Here is a 25161-nt window from a genome sequence, read left to right as displayed (position 1 = left end):
TTTAAGTTTTATTAATAAGAATCAGTGACAGGTGAGAGGCTTGATATTTCACATAACTGTTTTCTGTGTTGCTGAAATCTATGACATTCTTATGGTTGTTTTTTGGAAACAAATTCTTCAGTGCTTTTTTCACAAAATCAGATCTGTGCTACAATACTTAACCAGCGTATGTTTGTGTGCGTGAGAGAGAGAGGGGGATAGGGAAAAGCTTAAAGAAACAATTACAACTTCAACGCGCATTCTGTTGATTAATAATTAGTATTACATTATTAACTAGGAATAAATAGCCAATCAATCATGAGACTCAAGTACTGCAGTTCCCTCCCAACAAGATTTCCAGCAGGGCTCCTCTGTGCAAAATGCAGCAATGCATTTACTCACTGGATTGAGCAACTGTGATCATATTACTTTGGACCTGCATTCTCTATTATGACTTCTATAAAGGGTAGATTAAAAACCAGCAAGGCCAATTCAAAATCAAAGCCCATTACAGTATGTAGGATCTGGCTTTATTTGGTACCTGCTCCTGTCTTCTGACCATCCCATCCACCTTTTCGGTATTCAGTCATCTCAGCTTAGGTCAGTAGCTGATCAAGCCTTTCCTGTGGTGACTGCCCAGGCACGGCCCTTACTCCTCCTTGATATCTGTCTCAGTTCCTCTCCCCCCCCGCATCATATTCTTTTAAAGAAGTATTTAAAAATATATTTGCTATGACGGTTATTTGACCTTCCCAGCCACCACATGCATCTGCCTGAGTTTGCTTCTGGTTTTTAATATTTTTTGTTGCAGATATTGTAATATTGAGATTTTTATTGTGTTTTATACTATATTATTATGACTTGTCCATCAGTGCTTTGTGGCAGGGTCATTTATAACTAATATTGGGCTCTATAATGCTATCATTTAAAAAAAAATAGTGCCTATTGATTTCAATGGGGAGCTCTGCATAAAATTGACGGCACAACAGGGCTTATTACTCTTATTAACAATGACTAAAAATTATGTTAAAACTGTGACAAATACCTTGACTAGCCTTCAACTGATTTTTTAACATGATTCACCTGTTTTTTCTTGTAATGCCATCTGTTAAATTGAATCTTCTCCATCCCTTTATTGCTATAATATATTAATACCTGAGTCATGACACTTGGCTTTTCACAGAGACTTATTCAGGGTGTGATCCTGAGTTAAATGGGACTAAATGTATTTGTGAATAAAGTTTCTCGTGTCCATGTTTGCAGAACTGGATCCTTTCTTTCATCATTCAAACAGTTTCATTTACCCTGTTCAATATTGCCAAATAGAGCACTAGGCAGCATGAACTGTGAGCTTCTCATAACTTAATAACCATTAATGGGCCACTTCAGGGTACTTGCTAGGGATTACTCCCATCAGATATCCAGGGTACTCTTGGAGAGTTCAAAACCCCCACTCGTGGACTATAGAAGAAGTCATTTAGCTTCATGCTAAGATAAAGTTTTTTTCCATACAGAATGATAGCACTAAAGCTCTAACCGGATCACTCAGAAGAGAGAATGTGCTTGGTCAGTGTAAACCCAAACTCACAGAAAACTTCAGATTTTGGGTGTTCTCACATCCCTTGTAAATAACAGTTGATGGCAACAAAGTAAAATGTTCTTCACAAATTTTTAATGTCTGGAGGCACTTTTTAACATTTAACTTTTTTCCCCATGACATTTGACGTTGAAAGTTCTTTTTGTGTGTGTTTAAAACCTCTAAAGAAGAAGATAATTTAAACTGAGAAAAATAAAAGACTGGAAACAGATTTATGAAAGTCTTGGTTAAATTCATGAACATCTTGGTTAAAGCCACAGAAACCATTATTTTGTGATTCCTTTCCTTTTGATTCTCTTCCTTGAGGTTCCTTTCTTTGGCATCTGTTACTCCAACACTGGAGAAAACTAGATTTCTTGTAAAGATACACAAAAGATGGTCCTGAAAACAGTTCAGTAACAGCAAGCTCCTCCGCCCAGCTTTGCCCTCCTCATCTCACAGAAAACAAAGAGAATCCATGTAGCTTGAGTAATACAGATTCCCTTGAGGGAAGAATAATCACGGACACTTGCATGGTAGTGTTGCTTAAATTGCTTCTCACGTAGGCCAAATCCTTAAAAACGCTTTAGTGTCATAACAGCTTCCAAACAATTTCCAATAAACATCTACAAGTATCTCTTATACACTGATATAAGGCACAACAGAGAAAAGACAATGACTTTTCAGGTCATTTGAAATTCCCCTAGTGATATTTATCTATGCATTTTATAATGACAGGATGGTAGGATAGTGACAGGTAGCAAACAGAAGAGTAAATTTTCAAAGGGGCATACACCTTCCACCTGCACCTAGGAGAAACATGCAGAACTACCTTTCAGGAGCAGAATGGCACAGTAAGTAAAACAAAGGGTAGGCAAATAACATTGCAATTAAATTGAATTTCAAAAAAGTAACTTCACCACCAGAAACATTTTTTAGGCTTTTCCTATTTTTTTAAAAAATGTAGCATTTGTTTTTATTTTACCAAAATATAAAATGTATATGTTCAAATTTTCCTTCATGTGGCTATACATTAGTCCTATTTTGATCATAAGCTGTTCCGGACAGGGACCTTGTTTTCTCATTGTGAAACACCTAGTATACTTTTAGCACTGTACAAATAATAAAAAGTTTGTTAACCCTCTGGAAAATTAGACACATATTTACATGCTCCTAAGCATTCATTTAGCTGGCAGCCTGGATAGTGCCAGTGCAAGCCTTAATATTGCTAAAATATGCAACTATTAACAATATAAATAGTATTTCTAATATTCTAAAATGGACTGAGATTTTATTTCTGGAATTGCATTTCATTTTACCATAGATTCTTATTTAGTGAATATGCAACTTTCCTTTTCCCTTTTAACCTTAGCTTGCATGAATGTGTTATGATACTGACAAGTCTAAAAAAACTGACCAGAGCAATGCTAACACAAATTGTTTTCGGAGTTGTCTTGTCTTAGTGCATAAGAGACAAAGAGTTGTCACACTGAAATGCCTTTGAATAAAAGACGGTTAGTAATGTAACCTCTCACAGCTTCTTATGAAATATCAGCACCACACAACTTCTGTCACGAGTGTGGGCCCAGTCTCTGTTCAGGCTTAGACCAAATTCCCTTTCACTTCAATGACAATTTGAGGTATTTGTAAACAATATATTGTAAATTGCATTATCAGGGTCCTATACTGTAAGCCTTCCACACGTGGAAATGCTATTGTTCTTAATGGGGGGTTCCTCCTGTAGAGGATTTACAGGATCCGGCTAATAGGGACTGGCTATCCAGTTTTCTCTCTTCTATTTGTAAACTGAGTGAATTCGTTGTATGAATATGGATAGTTTGTTTTCCATTAAGTGCCTGATCCTGTATTAATAGCTCACACAAAATTCAATATAGGCAAGGAGAATTTAAGGTATGAGGGGAATTTAGGCTCAGACCCTAAATGAAAAGGAAACAAAGGTGACATGGCACCCAGGAAGTGGATTGCATTGTCCCAGAAGTCTCTCCTTTTCATGACCACAAATCACATTAACATCACTTTTAAACCTGAAATTTTTTTAAAAGGTGTTGCTGAGTGCATGCAAATACTGTTCAATGTAATTTGGGTCTGCTCTTCTGCAGATGACTTTCTACATAAGATCTCTGATTTTATTTAATTTCCATCTTATTTGATGGCATTTACTCTGATGTGTAGGATTGGGAAATGAATTTTCATAAGTGTCCTACTTCATTGTGGCAGGGTTTTTGTTTGTTTTCTTACATACAGTCACTTAATATATTTCATTTTTTTCTATGTACAGTACATTTAATTCACGTCATAGCAATTAATATCTGCTGTTCTTTGTAAAGACAAAATATTTTTAGAGCCACAGTTGCATCATTCACTGTCAGAAATGTATATTAAATATATTAAATGTTTATTTTGTAAAATGGTTTTAAAATTAACAAAAGCATGCAGTTTATATTGCTTTTTCAATCAACAGATCCAAACATACAATATGGGACTAAATAAATCTGTAAGTTTATTTCTTTAAGATATAAAGCACCATAATCTAAACAGACACCTTCACATCTGGACTTTTTTGGGGTGCAAATCTTACTGCATGGTCTTTTTGTTGTTATTTAAACTCCATTTAACTTTAATAATTATAATTGAAGACTTTTTTTCCTGTATTGTGATTGTTTATAAAACCAGTTTAAAAACATTAACTTTCTGAGGGCAGTGCAAGACCAAAAATAATGCAACCTGATAGGCTACAGATAAACTTACTTTTAAAAGGCATTATTCAGTGTGCACAAATCATCCAAAATGATCATGCAAATAAACAAGACAGTCTGAACTGAAATTACAAGCAACAGAATAAATTTTTTCCACACCCAATGTTGCTTAAAAATGTTGCACGCCTTTAAAAAAATAAAATTAACTTTAATTTATCCTGCAATAAATAATACTACACACACCTTGTGCTACCAACCTGGCTAAGAAAAATAAGAGGCCATCTCAGTGTTCTTGTTTATTGCATCTTTCCTCTAAAACGGCGTCAGGAAGGTTCATCAGTTATGGTAAATTTGGGCTTTAATCTGAAAGACCTCTTCCTGCTGGTGCTTTTAGGTGACAATGGGATGGAGTCTATGATGCTCCTGTCTTCCTCTAGCTGCCTGGCAGTGCAAGAGGGGGTGGGTACTCTCACCGTGTTGCCAAACTTAGAGTAGTCCACTGAGTACCTACCATCTTCCTCAGCCACGATGGGCACAAACCTTTGGCCCCAGAGGATTTCGTCGGCCAGATAGGAGGTCCTGGCTTGGGTGGTGATGCCAGTGGTCTCCACCACCCCTTCCAAGATGACGATGACTTCTAGGTCCTCATGGTGGTTGAGGTGTTGGGGGGAGATGTCGTAGAGGGGGCTGTTCTTGTCTATCACATGGTAGATGATGAGCGGGGAGACCAGGAAGATGTTGCTGCCCCCGACCGGGTTCTCCATCTGGATGTCGACCTGGTTGAGGGGCACCACCTCGCCCTCCAGGCTGGTGGTCTTCTTCACCACTTGCATGCGGATGGTGGCGCTGATGATCATGCTCTTGCGCAGGTCGCCCACCCGCAGCATGAAGCAGAGCCTGCCCTCCCGCAGGGCGATCACGGCGTGCTTGCTGAAGATGAGGGTCTCGGCTCGGCGGTGCGCCTGAGCCGTCTTCATGAAGATACAGCCCAGCATGACGGCGTTGATCACCAGCCCCACGATGTTCTGCACGATCAGAATCAGGATGGCGGCCGGGCACTCCTCGGTCACCATGCGGCCCCCGAAGCCGATGGTCACCTGCACCTCGATGGAGAAGAGGAAGGCGGAGGTGAAGGAGTGGATGCTGGTCACGCAGGGCACGAACCCCCCGGCCTCCGCCTCCCCAGCCCCGCGGCTACCCCCTGCCTGCAGCTGCGTGCTGTGGTCCAGGTCCCCGTGGGCGAAGGCGATCAGCCACCAGGTCATGCCGAAGAGCAGCCAGCTGCACAGGAAGGTCATGGTGAAGATGACCAGCGTGTGCGGCCACTTGAGGTCCACCAGGGTGGTGAAGACGTCCTGCAGGAAGCGGCCCTGCTCCCGGATGTTCTTGTGGGCCACGTTGCAGGTGCCGCTCTTCCCCACGAACCTGGCCCGCCGCTCCCGGGCGCGGTAGCGGGCGTGATCCGGGACATCCTCGGCGAGGCGGGTCAGCACATACTCCTCGGGGATGATCCCTTTCCTGGACAGCATGGCTCCCCCGGGGCGCTCAGCAATGCCCCATGCCGGCTCCGGCGAGCAGCCCGGCACACGCGGATCCTCCCCACCCGCCTGCTCTCCCTTCCCCGGCTCCGCTCCCAGGCCCCGCTGCCTTCTTCCTCCGGCCCCGCAGCCCAGTCCTGGACAAGCCCCAGCTGCTCACGCCAATCACCGCCCCGGGAGCGGCGCGGGAGGGTGGGGATAGGAAACGGGGAGGCAAAGGGTTAGCATCTGGTGCACGGCTCCGGATTGCCGCAGCCAGGGCTTCGGGCATGCAGAGCCTCCGCCCGGGCCTGTCCCCAAAGGCGGGGAGCTCCCCCCGCCACCCGTGAAAGGGACGATGCACGGAGAGGTGCATTCAGCCCCCCTGCGCTCGGCACGACTGCAGCGCTCTTGCGCCGCCCAGTGCAAGGTGGGGAGCACCAGGGGGCGCCTCGGCGCCAGAGATTCCCGGCTCAGGTGGATGGAGCGGAGCCGGGGGGGGGGGGCACCGAGAGAGCGGGTGTCACGAGACCGGGCGAGCAGGGGACACGCAAATCCTCTCTCCTTCAGCCGGGGGGCGGGGAGAAACGCGCAAAGGGCCTCACCGTGCAGGTCCCTCTGGGCCTGCGAGTGTCGGCTCAGTTCCCTGCAGCGATCTCCCTGCACCAGCTCCGTGTGTGCCCTTCCTCAGGGACAGAAAGTGCCCTGCGGTCATCGCCAGCCTGCTCGAAGCAGAAGGGAAATCTGCCGCCAGCCAGGTGTAAATAAAGCTAGCCGAGTAAAGAGTGTGCGGGAAAGAGAATGGAGTGAGCACCAGGGAATAGCCGGGGCTTTAATGCCGTGCAATGCAGCTTTCCTTGCCCTGTGAACAGGCTCCTGGTAGAGCAAGGCGTTCTGGGGTTTGAGCTTGATGGTCTTCTAACAAACAAAAAAAAAATTCCCATCGTTACGCATGCTGCGCACTGCAATTAAAAAGGGGTGGTTTGGCTCTGTTTATATTTACATTCTGCTGCTGCACTGAAAGCTAGCTCTGTTCTGTGCAAGGGTTGTTTCCTTTTAGCAGTGGAACACGGCAAGATTATAAATAAAATGTTTTTTAAAGGGAGGTTTGGCAAGTTTTTCCAGGGGGAGGTTTCTAGTCAAATTGTTGCACTTCGTAAACCGGTTTAGATCAGGGACAGAACAGATTGGGATAATGCAGACCTAGACAAAGGTCACTTGGCAAATTCATTTATAACCTAAATATTAAGATCATTTTTAGCACCATGATTCTCTGAATCCCAAATCAGTATGTTGGGGAACCAATCTTGTTTTTTCTATCAGTTTCAAACATTGTATCTTGTACAATTTAAAAAAAAGTTGACGTTTTGATTAAGTTATATGATATTGCTTTAGCTCAATAGGGCATAAAACTGCAGAAATTCTCAACTTCTGGTTGCTGATCCATGTGATAAATAAATACATACATTTCTGAGCTATTTCTGTGGCATATAGACTGCTGGTATGTAGGCTCCATAAATATATACATTAAATTTTATTAATTATCTTGTTTATTTAGTGGTGGTCTTGATTGAGAGTATTTTGAGGATAGCTTTATGTTTGTTCATATTTTTTAATATGATTAAGTTTTGTGTTTGTCTAACTTGTGCTGACATATAAAATGGCTCTTTTTAAATAAATCTTTATTAAAAGGAAATTCAGAGGAGGTTGCATTGCAATTTTTATTTAAATAGTAGGAAAGGCTGCATTTGAGAATCAGATGGTTCAGCTGGATAATGAAGGATGGGAACTTTGTTTACAGAGGTCTTGATCCAGCAAAGCACTTAAGCCCAGGCTTAAATACAAGCTTGTAAATACATTTAAGCCTGGGCTTAAATGAATCAGTGCCCAAACCAGCTCTAACTGAATTGTCTAGAATTATTTATCATTTATCCCTAAACTTTTAAAAGAAAGGTTACTGAATGGATAGCTAATAAAGCAGAAGAAGTAGTTTTCTAAAGCCAAGAACCAGTGCTCCAGTATGAGAGGTGGAGAAGATGTGAGCCATAGCAGGAAGGCACATGAGCGCAAGCAAGGGGTTATTGGATGGACCCTGCAAATGCAGTAGAAGAGAAAGGAAGGAGGGAAGGCTTAATCCTACCCCATGTGTATTTTAAAACAACAAAATTACTTCAAGAGATGTTAAAATTGCGAGAGGAGGTAACAAAAAAGAAGAACCCAGAGCTTATGTTTGTGTGTGCACACGTACTCACACACCATGTGCAACCAAGAGAATGCATTATTTAATTACAGAATCTGGAATGATTTTTCCAGAGTGTATAGTTAGCAATAATTTTTAAAGGGCACCATCAGTGGGTTTATGCTCAAAACTAATTGAATAAAGACAGTAAATAAGTATACTGTTTTATATTTGTGCCTCGATAGTAAAATGATTGAATTGCTTGAGTTTACCAGCATGTACTGCCTGGGATGTCTTTCTTTTGTGTTAACGTTAAGGAAGAATATACACAAAAACAATTGCTTTGCCCTGCATTAAAAGGAAAGGGTTGGAGGTTTCCAGGGGTTTGCATTGGTCAGATCCCCCTTAAGCTTTGGAGGATTTAAATGTTGTGCCATAAAATCTAAGCAGTTATGGGTATTGATTTACTGGATACTGTATCAATACTATAAAGCAGGTTAGTGGGTGGGAGCCAACCAGCATTTGAGGTTGAAATGAACTATGCAACTTCTGCATCTAATGTTCTCGTGGCCTGACTATTGATTTTAGAATGAATATTGCTGACTATACACTCTTAGCCTGGAAAAATCATTCCAGATTCTCAAATTAAATTGATTAATGTTGCCTGGATAGTTTTAAAAATATGGATAAACAGTTATACACACACACACACATCCAAACATATCTTAGATTGACGTACATAGTCCTTTGGGAGGCTCTATTTTCAGTATTCTCTCTCTCTCCTGCCCCTGACATTCTGGGGCTGTCTTTCATACCTTTTTGATCTCTAACACAAAGATGGTGGTGAAATGCTCAGGCACCCTGGTTCTGTGGGCTGTGCTCTGAGCCAAGTATGTTTTTAATTTTCCTGTCCACTTTATTTTCTTGCAGATATTTTGGTGCTGAACTCTAAAGTTCACCCTTTGTACATGGCAGATGAAAATCTTGAATGGTAAAGAATCTATGTTTAAATTCACACCCTTCACACACGTAATATGAATAAGTTTTACTCAAACAGGATTCTTTTCTCCATTTTTCTGACTATTTTTAAAAATGGGGAAACTAACTTAAAGGATCAGATGCTAAAGGCCCAGTTCTCCACCTCATTGCATCTTGTGCAGCAGTTACTTACACCTGTGTAACATAAGTGCAAAGTCCATGTAAAATGCTTCTATACTTACTTGGTAGCGTTTTATACTCACTTTACTAAAGCTATATAGTCTCAAATAATAATAAGGTGCTGGGGCACTAGACAATCAGGCCCTTGTTGAAATCAATCGATCAATCACAAAATCATTTTCTTATTCTTTCCATTGTCCTCCAGAGGGCAGTAATTACATTCACGTGAAGTGAAACTGAAAAGAAAGAAAAAAATGCCTGACACCCTTTGTGTTAAAATAATCCTATCGAAAGGAAGCTAGCTCACTACCAGTGCACTAATTTCAATGCTTGGGGCAGTAAACCAGCCGTGGAACTCTGAAATAGGTTAACATGAGCCAGAGTCAGATTTAGGGGCAGGCGACTGCCTGGGGTGCTGTGCTGAGGGTGAAATGGGCTACAAATGCAATAAAAATAAGGCATTCAAAAGTTTCACAAATGGAGGAGGGGGTGGGGTGCTAAAGACATTCCTCACCATTTGGCCTAAGGCCAGCCCTGACACGAGCTGCACTATCAAGCATGAGCTGGCTTTCTACTTTCGTTTCAGGAATGCTCAGTATTGCAGATCTGGCAGAGGGTTTCAGTGTCCCTCACCTCTGGTGGCTGTCACTTACGCACTTACTCTGTTCTCCTCCACCTCCAGCACTGGTTGTCTGTGCACGTAACTTCAGTCTGGGACAGCAAAACCCATGGCTTTTTGATGAAGAATGTAAATAGCAGAATAAAAAGGAGCCCTGTCTCTATGTATCAAGTAACAGATATTTAGAAGAAAACAAAAGGTGGCAGTTCTTTATGAGCCAACCTGTTTTTGTTTTAAGTGGTGTAGGACAAATAAGGGTTTACTAAGCTCACAGGAACAACCCCTCAGCCTGAGGGTTGACACATTGAATAAAGGTGGGATAACAGACCTTTTGTTCCTACAAAATGGATTTCATATTTTTATACATTTTTCTTATTGGTTTGTCTTGCTGAATCATTTCCGATGGGAATTGTGGTTTTATTATAAGGGACCCATAACTATAAAACAACATTAAAATGGCACTCTGATATTACTGTTTACTTTGCACTTATATTAGACCCTTAGTCCAAGGATCACAAAGTGCTTCAAAATATGAATTGAGCCTTGCAGCCCCCCATGAGGTCAAAGTATTATCAGTGTAGTTTTACAGATGGGTAAACTGAGGCAGAGAGAGAGCGTGCACTAAAAAGTAAGTCATTAGCAGAACTGGGAATAGAATCTAAGTGACTGATAGTCACATTATCCTGACATCAGTGGAGCCAGAATTTCACCCTAGGAGTCCTGAGTCCTCTCGTCCACTAGACGGTAATACAGCCTCTTTTGAAATAGAATTAAATGTTATTTAAAGCACTGATTTTTATCATGCTAATATTTATCCTAGTGGAAGCATTTCCATATTGCAGCACTATAGGACAAATCCTGACTTTGCAACGCAGCAGGTATAGATTCCAGAAATAGCTTCATGCCCCAGCCAGGCTCCATGCCCAAGGATAGGTAAATTAGGGTGACCAGATGTCCCGATTTTATACAGACAGTCCTGATATTTTGGGCTTAGTCTTATATAGGCGCCTATTACCCCTCATCCCCATCCCAATTTTTCACACTTGCTGTCTGGTCACCCTAAGGTAAATGGATTGAGGAGTGGTAGACCTCCCTCTGCACAGTAGACTTTGAGTTAAATAATAATCCTGATAAACTCCTTCCAAGGAAAAGGGTGGTTGTGGAGGCATCAGACCCCCCAAGGCATGCAAAATAATTTAGTCTTGTGGGACTAACATGCTGCTGCCTCATGCATTACTAATCTCTGGGGAGACAGGGATCAAGGATCCCCTAAAGGACAGTGAATTTCCCAGCCTCTTCTAGGGTTTCACAGCTCTCACCACAGAGCAGCCACTCCGCATGGGTCACTGCATGTGCCTGACGAGCCCCAGGATTTTAACCTCACAGGAGTAAGGGCCCTTTGAAGCCCTTAGGATTTGGCCTTTGATATGGGTGAAGTATTTCTCTCTGGTATAACATATAGATATAGAGTGCTGGGAAGACATGCTAAGTCTATTAATCTTAAGTGGCATTTATTTAATCAGGCCTCTAAAGGTCACACTATCACTCACCAGCAAGCTACCACGCAGAAGGAAATTGTTAGCTATGAATCAGAGGCAACTGTCATATCCTAACTCATGTGAAGCGACTCCATAAAATCCAGAAGCCATTTTGAATGCCCTCACACCCACAGTTTTATCAGTGAGAAATCTTTTTCTTATTGTATTTTAGTTATATCCTCTCAACATTACTGATATGCTATAGCAGATATAGTTGCTACATATCCTATGATACTTGCGCACTATAGAATACTCTTTTGTGGCACAGGACTTTAAATAATTTTACTGCTGTAACACACTAGTAATACTTGTAGTTTTGCCGCTGATTTTTTGGAAGTTCTCCTTGCCACCAAGTTTCTTTGGAAGAGGGATGTTTCCTGATGCTTGTTTTCCAGCTCTTCAGATATAGGTGGCGGTGACCGATCTGACACATTTTATTTATGTAACTGTATTGTGCCTCTCCATTTTTACTGTTCCTAGTGCTAGAAGCTCCTGTTGGTTGTATATTCTCACAATCCAGTTTAATGCCATTTCAGATGCATTGTACAAATAACAACAAGCCAGTGGTGCAAGAAGAGCATCATTTCTAAACTTGAAAAACTTTGCATAGCGGAATTTGTAAGCCTCCACTTAAGCAACACAAACAGTCTTCAGGTTTTCCAGCTCCTCATTGAGGCACTGGGAAGAGAATAACTAGTGCATGAAAAATGTCCCATGATAAATTTGAGGTCGCTGGTTGCAGAAAACAATCTTTTGAAAATGACAGTCTAGTGCACTACCCCATCTGGATTTCCCCAGGCATGCCTGATTTTCCAAATTCTATGAATCCCTAACCGGGGAAGAAGATGACAAGGATGTGCAGCAGAAGTCACCTGAAAGACAATACCAGAATAACATTGACTGCAGCCTTCTACTGACTCATTTACGTTGAGAATGTTTAGAAGTTGGTGTATTCTCAAAAGACTGCTTCTTTAGATCAGGGAATAGGAGTGAGGATGGGTAGTTGTCTAGCAATTAAATAAATAGTAGGTTGATTACAGTAGGTGTCAGCACCCTTGATAAAGGATAGTCCATATGCATGTATCACTTATTGATAAAAGTCACAGCGAACTGGAGAGACAACGTAATAGTGAGTTGAACACATGGAGGGCTTGGAGACAATGAACTATATTTTACACCTGGCTTTTCCACTCACTTGTGTTAGGCAGGTAACAGCCTTTCTAAGCCTCAGTTACCCATCTTTATGAGGGGCATAATAGATGTTTACCTGCTTCACATGGACATTGTGAGGATTAACTAACATTTGGAAATAGTGTGCATTATGTATTGTTATTTTATCACAAGTCTGGCCTGCCTCCGTGAAGGGGGTGGCTGAGAGCACTGGAACAATCTCAGCACTTTAATAGGAAAACTGTAGTGGTTATATGGCCTTTTAAAAACTCAAGGGTCTTTATCGTTAGTATGATGAATAGTACCTGAACAGGCTTATCTAGCCCAAAGTCCCCCTCCTCATAGGTGGCTGGCAATCCTATGGATTTGCCCAACTGTTCCTAGTCTTGTTAGTGGGCAGCATAGCAGTGGTGAATTGAAACTTGTGATGTGGGCTGCTACTTCAACAAAGCAGGTGAAACAAATAAGATGCATCCATGGAATTTATAAACTAAAACCACCCCTCCCTGCCTGGGGGATGTTTTAATTCCCCATCTGAATGGCAATTATAGGGCTACACAGTCTCTCAGAACTTAGTTCAGGCACTCACTGATCTGCCAACACTTTGGTTTTCCCCTGTAAACTGGGGGTTTCTGACCCTTTTACCAGAAAAAGCTGTCAGTCTAAGAAGAAATCTCCTCTGATTGGCTGTGCTGCCCACTCCTAAAGCAGTCAGCCCTTCTGCTTCCCAGCTAGATTATGATTTCTACCATCCCATCCCAGCAGGTGATGACCTTGCTTTGGTTATTATACACTCCTTCATCACCTCCTATCTGGACTATAGCAATGAAGTGTACATGGGCATGAAGCCATCAGCTTTTGGGAAACCCCAACTAGTATCAGACATTGTAGCACATCTCCTCAGCAACACTGGCTACTGCAAGCACCAAAACCAAAACCTTGCCAAAACTAAACACTGCACTGCATACACAGTTCTCTGTTGGGTGAGAGAATGAGATAAAGAACAAACCACACATGTCAGATATCAGTCACACCACTTAATGCATTACTGTAGCATACTCAGGTACTACTGTGATGAGAACAGAATGAGAACTTACGTAGAATAGACTAGAAAAATGGAGTGATGGGAGCTGGGGTTTTAGTTCATGCCCCTCTCTAATCAATAGAGTGTTAATGATAGCAAACGGGGAACATCAGCAAAGCACATGATCTCCCAGAAGATACAACATCCAATACATCTCTTGAATGTACTTAGAAGGGAGCAAGAGAAAAGGAATTCTATTCTCTAACTATCCTGAGCTCACTCCATCTATTTGTGTGAGTAAAGAGATGGTTTCAAGGTCTTTCAGATCTCATCTTGCTAATTAATAACACCAGAGATGAGGCTGAATCTCAAAATTCAGATCTAGATTTCAAACATCCAGAAGTTTGGGCCCATGGTTTTGCTTTGACCCATTATGGGAACAGGGGTGGCAGAAGGGCTAGGAGTGAAGCTCTGAAGTTTGGATCAAAATGCTGGGCAGATTCTGAACTTCTCCAGTGTTTGGGAGGGGTCTTTGTATTGAAGATTTTGTCCACATTTCTAGATAGTACAGCTCAATAAAGGCTGAAATTAGCTTGAGTGATAATAAGGAACATGGGCAGTGACTAAGGATGCTAACTGGATGCAATGTAGTAAAGAGGAAGCCAAGGGGACATGATCAGCATCAACAAATAACAGTGTACTGTATAAAAAAAGAAAGGAAATTATTAACAGCCTCAGAGAGTGGTAGGCTAAGGAGATCAATGCTTTAGAAAAAAACCTTTGATGCACCTCTTACCTGCTGCTGTCTAGGCTAGTACTTTGTGGTATACAGAATAGGGATAAACTTAGCATTATCTATGACATAAAGGTCCAGTTACAAGAGTGAATTTACTGTACAAAATATCATTGTGGGGGTGTATTGGATAACCAGATCCTGAGAAAGAATGCAGGTGTAACTACTTCCCCCCATGAATTATAGATCTCAAGCGTCCCTCCACACCCAAACTGTGAGACATCAGCAGTTTTATTGCTTTCAACCATTTTTACTGTACTGTTGCATATTTTTTTGATATTTTCTGCTGAGCACCTATCCCACCCTGATCTTTGTGATGGTAGAGAAGGCGCCGTATTGAAATTGCATTGTTTCAGTGTATATTACAGATAGGAAAATATTTTCACAAGGGCTCCACGCATGAACACTTGATATCTTAAGACTGCAATGTATCTCTTTCTCTCCCCGAGTCACTTTAGTCTCCAGAACTATTACTTAATAGGAAGTTGCAATTGCAACTTTTGAGACCAAGTAGTTATTTTTGTAAATATGGAGAGACAGCAATTTCCTTCCAGTTGCACCTGCTATTCTCAGAAAAAAAAATGCAGTAATGAAATATTATCAGCAGAGGTTTCATTGTTAGTAATAAAACAAACCCTGTGCCAGTTGTTCATATTTGCTGTACATTGTGCCACGTTTCAGAAATGTATTTATCTCAAATCACCCAATTCACTAGTCCTTAGTACCAAAATAATCCAGCAAACAAAAAGGAAAGGCACATGGATAATTCATTAAGAGTTAAAGACCCACTCAGGTTATTTCAAGAATGGAAAAACTCAGTCTTTTATTATGAAATAATCAATATTTTATTTACAGGTAATTTACATAATTAGAAAATGAGTAATACAATTGCACTTTGAAAGGCTTCATTTTATCCTATTATTTATCGGCTTGTACAAAAGAAGCAAACACACTCTCTTCTTGCTCCAGCAGAACCTCAGGCTTATCATACTCCAGAATAACCCCTCTCTTCATTACAATGACTAAATCTGCATTCAGAATAGTGTGTACCCTGTGCTGAAAAGTAAACAGATGAAATACAAGTTCAGTGTATTGAATATAACTGTGCAAGATAAGACAGAAATCAGAAATTCTAGAAATCAGTATTCCTATCAAAGTTCAAGCTTGATGGAGATGTCTTAATCCAATTAGTGAATCTCATTATTATGCCAATTATGTAGATATATATTTAGGCCCCAATCCTGAAACTGGCTCCATGGGCATGGATCCCTGTATCCATGCATAGTCAATGAAGTCAATGGAGCTCTGTGCAATCCCGGGAATCTGCACGCATGGTGTCACGTGCAGGGTCAGAGCTACAGATGCACTTTTACAGTATTTTGATATTGCTAAATATGGATTAGACAAATATAGCCCTTTTCCTACAATTTATCACTTCATCTTTATTAAGATGACAGTGTTTCTAAAACAAATGCAGCTGCTGAGATTACATTTACAACTGGGGCTGTAATAAACTGGGTTTATTTAAAATATTTATGTATGAATTGTGTATTTTAAAACCTGTTTTAGAACCCAGAGGCTAAATGTGCACGCACTGGCAACTTTAATAAAAAGACAAACAAAACCAAAAAACCCTCCCTCCACACATTCCCAAACAAACAAAATAAGGAACTCAAATGCAAAAAACTCAGTGCAACACTACCTAAAAATTTTAATGAAGAGAAGTCATGAAATTCTAAATTATGATTCCTGCAGCAATTGTATATTAGACATTCAATGTGTATAAAATAACACTGTGTACACTAATACGTAATATTACATACATGCAAGAAGGTCAAGTTATGAGTCCTACAGTAACTCTAACTATGAATTTCCTGACTTTTGTTTGCATAAAATGTCAATTATAATATAGTTTTAACATTTTAAAAAATATACAGTAACCTCTTATTTCATTGCCCAAAGACACATTTATCTTTAGAAAATAAAGGAGTGAAAGATATTTATTAATAATGACATGACTGTCAAGTACATTTCTTTGGTTCAGTTCAAGTCTTCTCTTTATTAACTAATTCTAGTTATTACTGTTTGAAATAATTATCTAATCATTTTAAAATACATTGACTAATAAATCTGATTATGTTTAACAATAAAACCAAATAATATTTTGAAAACTGCTAAAATGCTTATTTGTTTAACTTATCCAACAACAAAGCATTATCCAACAGGAAAGCTATATTGTTATTTTTGTTCTTCTTAAATTAAAGTATCATGGCTTAATTAGGGCCAAATCTTACTCTCAGATAGGCATGTACAATTTCCATTGAAGATAGTGGAGTTACACCACGGTTGAACTTGGCCTAAAATGAATAAGTCACAGAAAGTACACAATATCCTTATATGTGGTCCTTTAAAGTCAATGGTAATTACTATTGTGGAGCACATTTCAGGATTACGCATTAAATATTTAAAATACAAATATATGAACTACTTTCCAAATGGTTTAAATGGAAAATAAATGTATTTTAAATTAAATAAGTGCCATATTAGAAAACAATAGACTAGAGAAATCAGAAAAATTAACAAGGTACCTGATGCATTGTTTTACATTTGCTTGTTTGCATTTGAAGAAGCCACATAGAGTGTACTTACTGCTATGGTTACCACAGTACGGTCAGCAAACGCCGTCATTACAACCTTCTGAAGAATGTTCTCCTACATAAAGGAACAACATTATTATTTTTTAAATAACAGATTCTTCAAGTGATGGGCATAACAATAAAAACAAGTGTCAAACAATTAATACTAAGTTTTTTTTATACCTGTAAAGATATGAGAAATTAACAGTATGCTAAATTAGGGTATTCTAGAATGATCATCCAGAATGGGCCTAATTCTGTGAGGGACTGAGCAATGTTCCTTCTAATTTTTGACAGGCTGTGTGCACAAACATTTCTTCTGTGCAAATTTTTGACAGGCCGTGTGCGCAAAAAATGTCTTCTGTGCAAATTGTTGTGCTTCTGTGCAAATTTTTGTGTGTGTGGTGTTTTGCTGCGTGTGCGGGGTTTAGGATCTGTGTGCGTGCGCACACGCGCACAGCTTAGAAGGAACAGTGGTACTGAGCAACCTCAACTTACTGAATTTTGATACTACTACTTAGTTAGCTCTTACATAGCACTTTTCCTTTGCAGACCCTAAAGCACTTTACAAAGAAGGGTGCATATCACTATGTCTGTTTTAAAGTTGCGGACTACATTTTAAATCACGTTGTTGCAAAGGAATATTCACTTTGCTGCCAATCCCGCTCCATTCTGCCATTCTTTCTGTCCCGCGGAAAGCATGGAACGTTACGACATACTCGATACAGTTGACAGCACTGCAGGTGCATTTTGCTAGATATACCTGGCCGGTACAACAGCAGAGGAGGTCGTTAAGACAGTCTTAAAATACTCAGCTGTCCTCACAGAGTTTTCACCCATTGCTGTTTATGAATGTATTGGTGCGTTCCAAGCTCAGCAAGGCAAGATCGTTAGAATAGTTATCTTCATATTATCTGTGCCCAAGGTACAAGTGCCCCAATGAATGGACTGCTTGCTTAATACGTCAACATTCACAATGTGTTTTAACTGGTCTGTGGGTAAGTGCTAACTTGGCCCTCAGCACCACAGTCTCAAGGCTTGACACAGCAGTAACTTACACCAACCGGTACTAAAGATATTTAGCTACTATAATAAACCACTGCAATAATATTCTGCACTTATGTAGTGTCTTCCTTCTGAGGATCTCAACATATCTTATGACAGCCTTTGATAACAGAGTTTATTGAAACTGGGAACAAAGCAACTTAGAATAGTCTATTGTATTTGGCTAAGACCAGCCAGGGCAGTACTAGTGTGCAGTTTATCCTCTACTAGGGACTCTAGCTTGCACCTGCAGGAGGATAGATGCAATGATCTAACAGGTCTTTTTTATTTCTTATTTATTTACTTGACCTTACTTTCAACCCCCTGCAGGGCGAAAACTTCTTCATCACTTGTCCTCTCCATCCTGCTGAAGAATTCACCAAGAAACTTGCTATGCTTGGCTAGTACAAGTTGGAGGAGGCATAACATTACCAGCCAAGTTTGTCCTCAACTGACCACCATAGCTAAGCCTCTGAAGACTTATTTACTTTAGGAAACTGAACTGTCAATAAAAAAACATTTGCATCAATGCTTCAATTTAGTATATAGTGAGGGACTATCAAGATAGGTTTGTCAGACTAGTTAACAGTGACTCTCATATATGGGTCAATGTCTATGATGGGGCCAGCTTGTAAACACACTTGCAAGGAAACTTGTGTTCACACATTATTAAGTAGAATTATTTTACCTAAGTTTCATCTCTGGTTACTAACAATAGCATGGCTACCCTCTCTGAAAAATCATGTGCCATATAAAAAAACTTGAAACTCTGAACTCACCGTTGCCATGTCAATAGATGCTGTGGCTTCATCCATGATGAAGATACTTGTCTTCCGCACAAATGCCCGTGCTAAGCAGAACAGCTGCCTTTGCCCCTGGCTAAAATTTTCTCCACCTTCTGTGACTATGGCATCTGGACAACAAAAGTAATATTTAGGCTGTTGCGGGGGTGGGGAGCACAGAGAGCATGCTGACAAAGTAAGATCTCATACTTATGTTAAGAATTTTTAAGATAATTTATAAGTCTTAAGTTGCTGGTGCCCAGTTTTGCCACTTTTACTCACATTGGGTAGTAACACTGGTTTCAGCAGGATTACTCATGAAGTAAGTTACTATTCCTCATGAGGATGGCAGAACAGGACATAGTTATTTTCAAAATGGATGTATCTTATGCACAGAAATGAAAACCCAAAGTCCATAACACACATAGTTAAACGTAATTCTTCATATAAATAAAAATGGGCATAGTGTTCTGACATGTTGTCTGAAGGAACAGCATGAAAAGAACTATGCAAAGTAAATAAGAAACTGAAATACCATAGGGAACCCTCCCCTCCAACATATTTTGATGTACATCAAATGCAAAGGGGAGAAACTAATATATGAAATGTGTCTTCCTGTTTTATAAACCTGCCACAATGCCTGTGTGTAGATTAAAGCACTCTAACCTCATTTGTTGACATATGTCTCTTGCAAATCAGACAACAATCCCTGGAAGATCTCCCTTCTACAAATTTGGTTGAGCGTATCGTTTTATCTAGCTTACCCCAATGCTGAATACCTTCTGTATATACACATTAAATTGAGGAAAAGGAAACACACTGTTAAAAATGAGACTGACTTCAAAGGAACTTGTCAGAACAACTAGTTGTTATAAACTATTTTAAATGGAGTTGTATCTTTACAATGCTGCCTTCTTGAAAGAAAACAACTTTACGTGAGGCAGCACCGACTGCTTGTGGGCCCAACCCTGCAGTCCCTACTCAGGCAAAATCCTACTGGAATCAAAAAGAGCTTTGTCTGAATAAGGTCAGCAGGATCAGACTCCTTGTGCACTACAAGAAAGGTACAGCAGGTGTCATGCAGCATAAAAAGTGACAATAAAAGACAGGTAATATGCATTTTCCAAGAGCAGATTGATTTGAAATCACAAATGTATCCCTTGTAACATTGCACATTTGGGTACTACTAGTTACCTGGGATGTCCTCAATAGAGATTAAAGTCATTGGGATTTTGAACAGTTTGGAACTATGCTCCATGACTGCGCAGTCAGCTGCTGGTTGTGATTAGGAATGCGTTAGGCATACCATGGGTGATTAGGCTACCTAAAATTCATGTTCAGGAATTTTTTTTTTCTTTCAAAAATGGATACAGCTAGTATTGATAAATGCATAAAGAAGGGAAAAGTTTTGCTCTCACTAACTTCAGTGAGGTAGAACAGGGGTAACCAAGAGAAGGAGGTAGTTCATGATACCATTATTGTTGTTTGTTGAGCTTTGACAGTGTGCTCAGCCTTGTGCAGAGCACAGAGTATCAGATAGTCCCTGTCACAAGGAGCTTACAATGCTGTGTTTGTAATTTATTGTGCATTTCATACATGATTTTATTTTATTAAAAACAGCTGTCTGGATCAGTTTGTGCAGTACATTTCATTTAGCACACAATACCTGTTTCATTTGCCTATTCTAAGATTCATTTTATGTGTCTGAGTACTGTGCTCAAGTACTTAAATGCATTTGCAATAGTGAAAGTAGCTTACAAGAAATGCTGGAATTCTAAAGAAGACCTAATCACCCCATAGAAGTCCAAGGGCGTTGCTCTTTCAAGGGAAAAAAATAATCTGGGGAAATGCTACCTTCTGGTGCATATTAGAACACAGGGCAGCACTCACAAACAATTCCATGAATACCAACATTATTTTAACATGTTTATGTGACAGATTGTATCTCTCTCTCTAGTATATCTATTCTCGGTACCACTCCAACCATGCAGTATTCTTTGAATCTGTAACATAGGTGGGTTGCTGGACTTATTTCATTTCCTGAAACAGGGTCTTTCTTTGATTTTGTGTGTGGATTGGGGCATTATATCCCACTGCCAGCTTATATGTCCATCTTTTTTTTCCATCCCATAAGACAATAATTTTCTCTAATTTGTTTTATATTTCCATTTTCAAGCTCCTTAATATCTCAATTACCTTTATACCTGTTTGCATACACTTGACTTATTAGCCACTGTCAGTGGTGTACCATTACATTTTTAGTAAGGCATACAAATCTACACTTGCTTGCAGGGCGTGACCTTGCACACACTATGCTGTGTGGAAGATGCCATTTTGTTATACAAAACTGTGTACTTCATGTGCGTTTGGGGGCCGGAAGGAATTGTCCCACAGACACAGCTGGTCAGGGCTTTTGTATTCTTGTAAACTTATTTCTGGGCCATGCAATGCATGCATTATATACGTAGACGGTATGCCACTGGCCACAGGACCAGAGACCAAGAGTGAAAATCTGGCCTTACTGAAGTCAATGAGAGTTTTGCTATGGGTAAAACAGAAGAGGGAGTTGGATGGGACCCAGCACATTTATCTGACTTCATACAGGGCCCCACAAAAGCTTGGGCCAGCCTACCTGATCCGAAGTTGCTTCAGTAAGAGCCATTTTGCTATAAGTTACTAACTAAATGTTAAATAGAAATGAATTTAACACTGAAAGCATTTTCCCAAAGAAAAGAGAAGTATTACCTAGACCCCCTGGTAGTGCTTTCACCACATGTTTGAGTTGTGCTATTTCCAAGGCTTCCCACAGCATGCTGTCTGTGCATTTCTTTTCTGGGTCCAAGTTAAACCTATGATTCAATACAGTTAAAAGTTAACTACGAACATCAAATTCACCCATGCACCTTTATAGTTGTGTGGTTAAAAACAAACACACACATAATTATATATATATGGATTAAACACTTTGGGCCTGATTCTGATCTCACATCAGTCCAAGTCAGGAATAACTCCATGGAAGTCAGTAGATTTGCTCTGAATTTACACCAATGAAATTAAGATCAGAATCTGACCCTTCGAATCCAACATGACCCCCTTTTAGTTTTTACAGTACCAGTTTGTGGTACACAGAATGATCAGCATCATGCTGAATTATGAAACACAAACGGGCATCACCACAGCAGAACAGTAGCTATAAATTACTCAGCAGTTGTTATCAACCACTCTGAATGCATCCTTAGTCTATTATCACTCAAAATAGGCAGCGACAAGTGCTAATGTCCTTCATGTCATATCATGTTGCTTAAAATAAAACAAGGCTCATTCATTTTATTCAGGAATAAAAGACTCACAGCAGCAAATGTGATCTTTGATTTACTTTTTACTGCTAGTGTACATGAGGTGAATGTCCAGTGTTGGCCTAAATAAAATCTTGAATAAGTAAACAAACAAAACAAATATATACTGCCATTTTATCTTCTGATATAAATGATTCATGACCTATTCAAGCAAGTACAGCTTGAAATCTCATGGAATCAATAGGCAAATTGCAGCAGTTTCTAAGTCATTATAAATGAAACTCCACTCTAATTACTTTAATGCCCAAATTAGCCTATGTAGGCAATATAACTGTTTATTAAGGGTCAGATTGTCCCCTTTTGTGGAAAACGTCATAGGAGGGGATGGCATTTGTTGGAAACTCTGTGAAGTTCTCTTCTCTGAGTTTCCATTTCATCTTCCCCACATAGGAAAGAGTTTTGAACCTCATGGAGGAGGGAATGGGGCAAAGTCCTGGAAACCTAACAGAGCACTAAGCTCCAAATCAACAGAACCTGAACTCCATTTACACGGCTTCCCTGGTTCCCTTCCACTCTCCTTTGTTATGTGCCATGGCTGTCGTCCCCCTCACCTACATCTTCCCCACTTCACCTCTAAAGGGCTGGTGAATGCCAGTCTCACAATCTCCTGAGCTGACTTCGGCTGGCAAACTCACCGGGTCCTGAGGGTAGCAGGTCACAGACAGTGACTAGTCCCAGGCCCCACCTTAAGGAGCACCCCTCCCAGACTGTGGAGCACTGACCAGGTGCAGTTGCTCTAGAAGGGCTCCCCGGGCTCTGAAGAGGATGTGGGGAGGAACACACAGAGAAGACAATGCTCCCCTCTTTTAATTAAAGGTAGTGGAGCATGAGGCCTCTTAAATGCATTGTTTGCTGCTGCTCTCTCTGTGAAAATCATAATCTGTGGTAACACAAACCCTAGCTGTTTCTTGTTGTTTCTGCTTTATGCTTACCGGATTGTACCGCTGAACAAAATAGGATCTTGGAGAATGATGGACAGCCTGGATCTTAGTGTCTGTAAAGGGAGCTTTGCAATGTCTATGCCATCAATGATAATCCTCCCTATTCAAAAGAACATTGAGAGTCTGCTAGATTGTTCATCACATCATGTAGCTAGCAGCCAACAACACAACTTGATTTTAGTTTGCATGATATTACAGAGAAGCATGCAAGACTAACCCATGGGCTACATATTACTTTATTCACCAGTGAAACGAGTTACTGATAAGCAGCGAGTGCAATTCCCTTGAGACTAAATCATGGAAGATGCCTGTTATATTTTATGAATATTGTATATCCCATCTGGTTGTCACACAAATAATTATATATTTAATTTACAGGATGTCTAATAACCCAGAATAAATGATCAGATGTTGATTTAGTGCAATGTCATAAAGATACCTGAGAACATAGCTAAGGTGCATTTGTTAAGAAGGGCAAGTGCAGGGTGAAACTTCTTCCCTTCAGGTCTCTAAGGTTCACACTCTGTGTGCCGTCCATGAGTTGTCCATGCCCCAAGCCATAGAGGGATCCAATTCTATTCTGTTCTAGTCAAGTTCCTGTAGCCCCTCCATCACAACCATATGCAAGTGCCTTCCAGAAGTGCATTAAGTGATGTGACTAACCTCTATCATGAGTGGTTTTCTTTCTTTCTTTCTCCCTCCCTCTCCTCTCCTCCCCATGTGAAAATGTCATGAAGAGTCTGTTTGTGACATTCTAGAGCAGGGCACAGAGGATGAGGAGTGTGCTCCTCAAGCTTTAACACTTGCCCTCCAGATCTTCCTGTGCCCTCTAGGCTTCCTGCCCTGCTTGGTTTGCTCTGGCAAGTGTTAGCCAGAGGGGATGGCTGTGCAGGAATTGTATGTGGATAGGCCAACCAGAAATGGACTGCAAATGAATGGTGCTTCTACAGAAAAACATATCCATATTTTGCTGAGAAGTGAACAGAGAGAGAGATTTTGGCTCTAAGAATATTCACAGGGAGAGAGCCCACCTCCTCCGAGTGGCAGCTAATATGCACTTGCAGCTTAAGGGGATGAAGGTTCTTTTCACTAGCATGACATAGGGGGTGTATGAGGACTACTCCATTGTGCCTGTGTTCAGAGTAACAGGCAAATGAACATTATTTCCAGATGAGTTGAAATAGAGACATCTAACTCAGACTGGTGCACATGACAATTCCCCAAGTAGCCTCTGTGCTCATAGTAGACCCAGGAGGTACTATTTGCTATTCTTACACATCAGCCCTGGAAATACTGCTTCACAAAGGAGATCATAGCATTGTGCAGTGATGGGAAGGGATTTTGAGATGGAAGTAACCACCTGTTTGGACACAGTGTGGGTAGCAAAAGCTCCAGGTTATCTTTGGAGCCCTGAACAATTCTGTCCTTGGAGTAACCTGCACTATAGCATATCTTTTCAACCCTCCCTGCCACTGATAAACACTATGCTTGTTGGTTTGTGCTGGAGACAGAAATATGCTGCCTCTGCACCTTTGCCTACCCCTTTAATGAGTGCTGGTAAACGCTTAAGAAAAATGACATGCAAGACTACTTCTGGAAATAACTGTAATTAAAGGCTCAATCCTGCTCTCTCTGAAGTCAATAGGAATTTTGCTATTGACTTCAAAAGAAGCAGGTTCAGGCCCTATAGGAAATCAATATTGACACAGAATATGGATTTTTTTTTTAAAAAATACACATTTGAAGTCTTTTTCTGTTTTTAATGGAAACACTTGCCTGAGGCTGCTGATGGCGTTAGAAAACACTGATCACGTTGAATGAGATTTTATATTGACCTGGGTTATCAATATGGCAGAAGCTGATGAAAGACAGATGGTCCCTTACTTGGAATAAGCCCAGCAACAATGCCTCGCACAGTTTTACCGTCTTTGTAATTCACGACTGCTAGGGTCAGATGAACAAGGTTCAAAGTTGCTTCCCCAGGGATCTAACCATGACGGGAGGGAACAGCTGTGAGCCTACCTTCAAAGGTGTCAACCATTCTGAAAAAGGCGAGAGAGAAGGAGGATTTCCCACTGCCAGTTCTGCCACAGATTCCAATCTACAACACAGAAACAAGACGAGTAGAACAT

General features: G+C 40.6%; 2 protein-coding genes across 9 annotated transcripts in view; both read right to left on the bottom strand.

The window, feature by feature from the left end:
• Positions 1 to 1551: 1551 nt before the first annotated feature.
• On the bottom strand, positions 1552 to 7482 carry KCNJ11 (potassium inwardly rectifying channel subfamily J member 11). Its single transcript, XM_043549730.1, has one exon. It carries the CDS (start codon positions 5799 to 5801, stop codon positions 4596 to 4598), a length of 1206 nt encoding a protein of 401 aa, XP_043405665.1. The 5' UTR covers positions 5802 to 7482; the 3' UTR covers positions 1552 to 4595.
• Positions 7483 to 15095: 7613 nt separating this feature from the next.
• Positions 15096 to 25161, bottom strand: part of ABCC8 (ATP binding cassette subfamily C member 8) — a 135926-nt gene continuing 125860 nt past the window's right edge. For all 8 annotated transcript variants that reach the window (XM_037899708.2, XM_043549161.1, XM_043549159.1 and 5 more), the window contains 6 exons: positions 25052 to 25130; positions 23021 to 23129; positions 21478 to 21581; positions 18730 to 18863; positions 16920 to 16982; positions 15096 to 15326 (listed from right to left, as the gene is read on the bottom strand). In XM_037899708.2, coding sequence (XP_037755636.2) covers positions 15189 to 15326; positions 16920 to 16982; positions 18730 to 18863; positions 21478 to 21581; positions 23021 to 23129; positions 25052 to 25130 — 627 coding nt within the window. In that variant the 3' untranslated portion in view covers positions 15096 to 15188. The remainder of the gene's footprint in view (positions 15327 to 16919; positions 16983 to 18729; positions 18864 to 21477; positions 21582 to 23020; positions 23130 to 25051; positions 25131 to 25161) is intronic.

This window comes from Chelonia mydas, chromosome 6 (genome assembly GCF_015237465.2).
Source record: "Chelonia mydas isolate rCheMyd1 chromosome 6, rCheMyd1.pri.v2, whole genome shotgun sequence".
NCBI classification, from domain to species: Eukaryota; Metazoa; Chordata; order Testudines; family Cheloniidae; genus Chelonia; species Chelonia mydas.
The sequence above is the reverse complement of the archived record's forward strand: the minus strand, read 5'-3'. Positions and strand labels throughout refer to the sequence as shown.